At 42.2% G+C, this 6,409-nt stretch overlaps 1 protein-coding gene across 1 annotated transcript; it reads right to left on the bottom strand.

Annotated features, from left to right (window-relative positions):
* Positions 1-561: 561 nt before the first annotated feature.
* On the bottom strand, positions 562-1,416 carry LOC136577557 (hemoglobin subunit alpha-2-like). The gene is made up of 3 exons (XM_066577476.1): positions 1,260-1,416; positions 898-1,102; positions 562-788 (listed from the first exon to the last, which is right to left on the bottom strand). The coding sequence occupies exons 1-3, from the start codon at positions 1,352-1,354 to the stop codon at positions 660-662; spliced, it is 429 nt and encodes a 142-aa protein (XP_066433573.1). The 5' UTR covers positions 1,355-1,416; the 3' UTR covers positions 562-659.
* Positions 1,417-6,409: the final 4,993 nt, after the last annotated feature.

Below are 6,409 nucleotides of genomic sequence, written 5' to 3'. Positions count from 1 at the left end.
AGAACTTAGCATTTTTATGCTGTTAGTAAATATAATGGTTCTGCAAATTTATTCAGATATTGATTGTGTATGAGTGCTGTTGCTGTGTATTTGTGCTTGTACTGTATAGTCGCAGCCATGGTTTACCTTTACCAGAACATTTCATTTGTTGGAAATGCTGCTGACTTTATATTTTGTTGCATGCTCATCTCTGTATAACCGTCTGGTTTTGACATCACCAAGTGATATTTATATATTATGTAGGGATATATTGATGGAAATTTTCCATTTATGTATATTTTATGCGGGTGAGAATCATATTAACCAGATGTGACCCATTCCAACCATTATATATTTATTACCCTTTTTTGTATTGCTTTGTGTTTTGATAGTAGTTACATTGTTGCATTTCCCCTGATATAACCATATACTCATATTCATTTTGATCATCCCCTCAGTGTACCTTATGCAGAAGACCATTTGTGAACACTGTAATGGTAAGAGTTTCATTCTGCATGTATACCCTTCATATTAAACACCTGTTATTTCTATAAACTATATAAAAAACCAAAATACAAGTGATTGAAATGTAATCCACTTTATTTTGTCTTATCAGTCAGATGTCACAATTAGCCATTGGTAGGTTTATGATGTTAAGGAAACCTGTCATTTTAACAGATTTAACGGTATTTTGAGGTCAGGGCGTTTCCAACGGCAGCCAGGAACTTGTCCATAGACTGATGAGTGCAACAATCAAGCTTGTCTGGGAAGTGGCAACCCATTGTAACCAGGATGTGGTGACGCAGATGCTGGAAGAGAGAAAAGCCCATGAATACAGTCTGGCTATAACCTTGTGTTACATAGACAGTCAATGGCAATGATGTTCTACTATAGTGGTAGTTACTATGTAAAACTTACATCAAAGTTCCCAGGATCCACTCTCAGATCATAGGCATGGAGATCGCTCAGCTTAGACAGGGCTCCCGGAATGTTGTCCAGGTGATGTGAAGCTTCAGTCAGAGCATTAACTACTTTCTTGCCATGAGCTTTAATTTGAGCAGAGTCCTTGTGGAAATCAAAACCTGGGAAGTAGGTCTTGGTCTTGGGGTGGCAAACAAACATCCTGAAAAAGAGAATTACAATATAATATATGAAAGAGCAAGTACATGGCTGAATACAGTAGACAACTCCAATAAAAACAAATCATCATCAAAACACTGCAATCCACCTGAAATTGACCTGTGCAGCACAATAAATGACTTTAATGACATGTACTGTACCTGTGCAAAGCCTCTCCTCCTAGTTCAGCAGGGTGGGCTGCTACACATGGCCAGATGGCCTGGATGTGGGCTTTGTCATCAGCAGTGAGAGCCATGGTCGTTTGGATTTGGAACTAGTAGTGCACGCCAATGATTACTGCCCGGAAAATTTCAGGTTTTTATGTGGTTCAGATGCTGGCTATCAGCACAATGGCACCCGCCTTCTTCTTCATCTATTGGATTAGCCAGCTAAGTAGCTCCTCCTGGGTCCACTACAGCTTCCACACCCATCTGCCTTGGACCAACTCCAAGACAAGTCACCCAGCCTAATTTTAATATATTTTTTTAACACTAGAAAGAACTAGAATAGCTAGTTACCATTAAATAAACTCACAGGGGAGGTCTCAATTAAAACTTTACCTTTTTAAAATATTGGGCAGATGCAAAACAATATAATTGTTAAAAACACCTGGAGCCCCACCATAATCCTAGATCTGATGCACCGAATAGTCCAGATATGGAGGGGGAGAAGATAAAGCGAAGCATTTCTTCTACTACAATATGATCAGGAGCAATAGAAATAAAGTTAGCAGCCAAGAAAGATTTCAAGACAGGTTGTAAAACAGCCTGGGGAACGTTCCCCATTATCACCACCAGCCCACCATTAGGGCTGGAGGTATGAGCACATCTTCATGATTTCTGTCATTCACTGATGCATTTTTTATATATGTCAAGCATCTCTGGGTTTATTTGATCGAGGTGAGAAGGCTTCAGTTACTTTTTACCCTCCATGTCTGGACTATTCAGTGCATTAGGTCTAGGATTATGTTGGGGCTTCAGGTGTATTTGTCAATAATATGGTTTTTTTTTCATCTGGCCAATATTTTAATATTGTTTATTAAAAGTTAAGTTTTAATTGAGATTTGTGATAAAGCCTCTGTTTGTGTTTGTAACTGCCTGCTGCCTCCTCTGACCTTCAGCTTGGACGTAATTACTGCACAGCCGCACATGCACAGAGCAGAGTCAGTGCGTCAGCAGAGCGAAGACACCAGAGGAGGTGAGCCGCGGGTACTGGTCACATCCCGCTGCGAGAAGACCCGTCTGTATTCACCCTATGTCAGTATTGGTGGCATGAGTGCAGGCAATTACTAAGCCCGGGGTACAGAGCCAAAGTCAGGCAAGAGTCAGAAACAGAACAAACACAAACTGTGAGTCTATATTAATTTTGAGGCGCTCTACTGCCTTTCCAGTGATTACCTTGTTACTATAAAATAAGCTGAAGGGCTCATTCACGTGGGCGTGTACGTACAACGCTGCGAGTATACTGCACCGTTGTACGCATTGCAGCGCATACTCTCTCCTATAGAGCTGGCAGAGACCACGTAGGGCTGCCATTGGCTCTGCACATGCCCGAGAATCTGAGGTCATGGACATGTGCTGTGTTGTTTTTTTTCAAATTCCCTGCCCCGTTCAGAGCGGGGATGCATATCGAAATGCTGCCCATACGATATGCCTGCATATGGACAGCGTTTCATATGTAGCCCATGCAAAGGTAGGGAAATTGCAGCATGCTGCAATTTATTTCTCCTGCGTATCGATATGCTGTGTCCAAACACAGGTGTGAATGGAAGAGTGAAGGTCCATTGACTTTTATTATCCCCATTCACATGTTATGCAGGGCAAATACACGTGCATAATATGCAGCGATAATAAACCCATGTGAATGAGCCCTTAGGCCCCCAGCAGAGAATCATTGCGATTCTCCACTCTCGGTGGGCAATTCGCAGCATGCTGCAAATTGCCCCTATTCTCTGCGGTTAGCCTATCTATTAGATAGGGTTGACTGGCGGAGATTTGGCAGCGACTCCTGCTCCCGGGCGGCAGCTCCCGCGGCGGAGCTTCGCCGCGGGATACCGCATCGCCCGTGGACAGCCGGCCTTAACATGATAATTTCTTGTAGAAAGTGTTTAACCTGCTTATTATACAATATATTATTACATTCTTGAAATGACTTCGCTTAGGCTGCCTGTCCACGGGTGTTGCGGTATCCCGCCGCGAGAGCCGCCGCCCGGGAGCAGGAGCCGGCAGACGGATCTCCGCTGTCAGCCTAACCGAATTGCTGCATGCGAGCAGAGAATCACTACGATTTTCCGTTCGTGGACGGGGGTGGGTGGGTGGGGGGTTGGAGTGCTTTCCATAGCAACACTATAGAAAGCTTTCACTGCACTCCCCGTGGCCGGATTATCGCCAGGGGGAATGCAATGAGCCTTATACATGATCCCTATTAAGCCATGGTTCTCTCATGTATGTTCAGATAACATAAAATGGATACAAAAATATTACATGATAATATTTACTTTATAATGAGGAAAACATATTTGTAACTATGTGCATATACTGAATGAATATAGCTTGCACATAAAAATAAAGAAAAGAGCGCTCGATAAATAAAAGGCAGATGGGTTGACAGGAGCGTACATTTATGTGATTATATGAGCAAAAAAATTATAACTAAGGTATGAAGCAAAAACGTCACACAAAATATCAATATATACATTGTTCAAACCATATCTTGAAATACAGACATATTCTACAAGACTAATCAGCACATAAAGACCCGAGATAACATACAGTCCAAACAAGTCATCCTATTCAATATATGTAGAGTTCAGCTCATAAATAGAGGTTCAATACTTATTATATAGGTTGACAGTGTAGCATTCATATCCTATGTACTAATGCATAAACAATATATGCAAACTGTATAAGAAATGTGCTGCATGTGTAGAGGGGATTTGGCAGATTTGAAATTGTATAATAAGCAGCAACATTTATGTTTAGAAAGTATTATATGACTACGGTAGTACTAGGGGTGTTTTTGTGTGTGGACTGTGACGTTCTTAGGCATCAATACATGAAGTTTGCAATAAATTATCACTCGCTGACACCTGTTGATAACCCGGCCTCTTACTGATGAAGAAATGTAGTTCATTTCTGGGGTAAAGAAGTAGAGAAGATACAAGTTTGCTATTCATTGCAGTATTGTATAATACACATTTCCCACTACTATAATTATACAACTGGTATGGATTGCAGAGCAGCTCACAAATAGAATAACTCAATGGATGAGGGTTATATTCCATACCCCCCAAAATCCCAATAATTATATGGTTACAATACCAGCTCTCTGATAACACACAATATTGCACAAACCAACAAGCAATTTAATGTGCACTGGATAATCACAATAGTTAAAGGGGTTGCCCTGTGTTAGAAAATCATGGCTGGGTTCTTCCAAGAATAATGCCATCCTTGTCCATAGGGTTGTGTTGGATATTGATGCTCAGCTCCCATTCACTTCACTGGAGTTGAGCTGCAATATCACACACAACCCTATGGACAAGGGTGAAAGCAGCCATGTTTTTCTAACCCTGGATAACCCCTTTAACTACTGATGATGTATCCTATATAGGTCATCAGTACTTGATCCCTGAGGGCCTGTTACTCCGATTGAAATCAATGGGAGCACTGCATCCTATTACACATCAAGTCCTAACCGCAATAAAAGGCTGGAAGTATAGGTATCATTCCCATTGATTTCAGCTGATTGGCGGGGATCCACTGTACTGACAGTGGGCCGAACGATCAGCTGATCTCTAGCAGCAGACCCCCCATGGCCCAGCTACTGATGACCTATACTGAGGATTGGTCATCAGTAAAGTCTCAGAATACTGCGTTAAGGCCGGTTTCACATCTGCGTTGGAACCTTCGTCGGAGGTTCCACTGCAGTTCCAGTTCAAAATTCTGAAAGAAAAAGCGATACATAGAGCACTGTTTCTTCCGTCTAAAAGCCAGACAGCTGAGCAGAATCCTCAGGGACGTCCTGAGACGGAGCCATTCGGCCACAGGGATTCCCAGTAGGATGACGGCTCTACCACCCCCACCCCCCCTACTCTCCAAATGGAGCAGGAAAGCGGAACCCCGGGCGCAGAAGTGACTTGTGTAAATAGCCCAAAATCTCATAAATAAACATAGAAGATAAAAGTGTAACAAAACTAATCCAATACCTCCCAATAAATATTGAAATTCATTTTATATAATAATCCAAGTCCAGGGGATAAAATACAAATACTGCAGGGTCCTCACAGGATATAAAACTGTATATGTGCTCTTGGTGATATATATCCAATACTGTTTCATATGAGCCCATTCAAATATTGAGAATGAATTATCGTGTTTATGCGGTACTACATATCTCACCGAGGGCCAGGATACATTCGCCAGTGATCGGCACCATGCGTTAATGCTCCAAGGATGCCAATTTACATAGTATGTTAGGCTGAATAAAGACAATGTCCATCTAGTTCAGTCTGTTTCAACCCCCTTGTTGATCCAGAGGAAGGCAGAAAACCCCAAGAGGCAGAAGCCAATTAGCCTATTCAGGGGGAAAAAAATCCTTCCCGACTTGATGAAGCTTTTTAGGGCCTATTACTCCCAATGTGTCACACTGGTTGCTGCCATTCCTCCACTTGGCCCAGTCTTTATACCACACAGTGCTCTATCTGGGTTTACTGGGACTTGCTCTTTGATAACTTCATGTCTTTGCAGTTCATCACTTCCAATTAAAAAGTGCAAAAGTTATTAAAGTGGTTTTCCAATAAACGTAACATTGGTGATAATGGAGAAATCATAATTTAAAAAACCCCCCTCATACTCCCCTTTCTCCTGACATGCTGTTCCCCTACCACTGCTCCTGTCCTCCAAACAGTCTCTCAGTACATTCGCTGAAGCAGTCATGTGGTTGTTTACCAATAGGATGCCCTGAAATGTGACATCATCAGTTACATCCTGTAAACAGGCCTGGCTATTGCAAATAGTTCCAGGTCACTTCTGGCCTAGAGAATGGAACATGAGTAGGCCTAAGCCAGATCTCCTGAATTTATTTGGTGACTTGAGACTGTGACACAGCCAGTTTGCTATGTCCTACAACCAGCAATTGAGAGTGTGCAGCACTGTATACAAGTGATAGAGACTGTCCTCTTCCTGTTGGCAAACATCTACTGGGGCACTATGGAATCTGTATATAGAGACTGTTCTGCTGGTATTGACAATGACCAAACTTTGGCAATCAGGCAAAGCAGTCAGAAAACAAGCCAAGATCGGGATATGTA

Source organism: Eleutherodactylus coqui, chromosome 8 (assembly GCF_035609145.1).
Source record: "Eleutherodactylus coqui strain aEleCoq1 chromosome 8, aEleCoq1.hap1, whole genome shotgun sequence".
NCBI lineage: Eukaryota > Metazoa > Chordata > Amphibia > Anura > Eleutherodactylidae > Eleutherodactylus > Eleutherodactylus coqui.
This window is presented reverse-complemented; position numbering and strand designations above follow the sequence as displayed.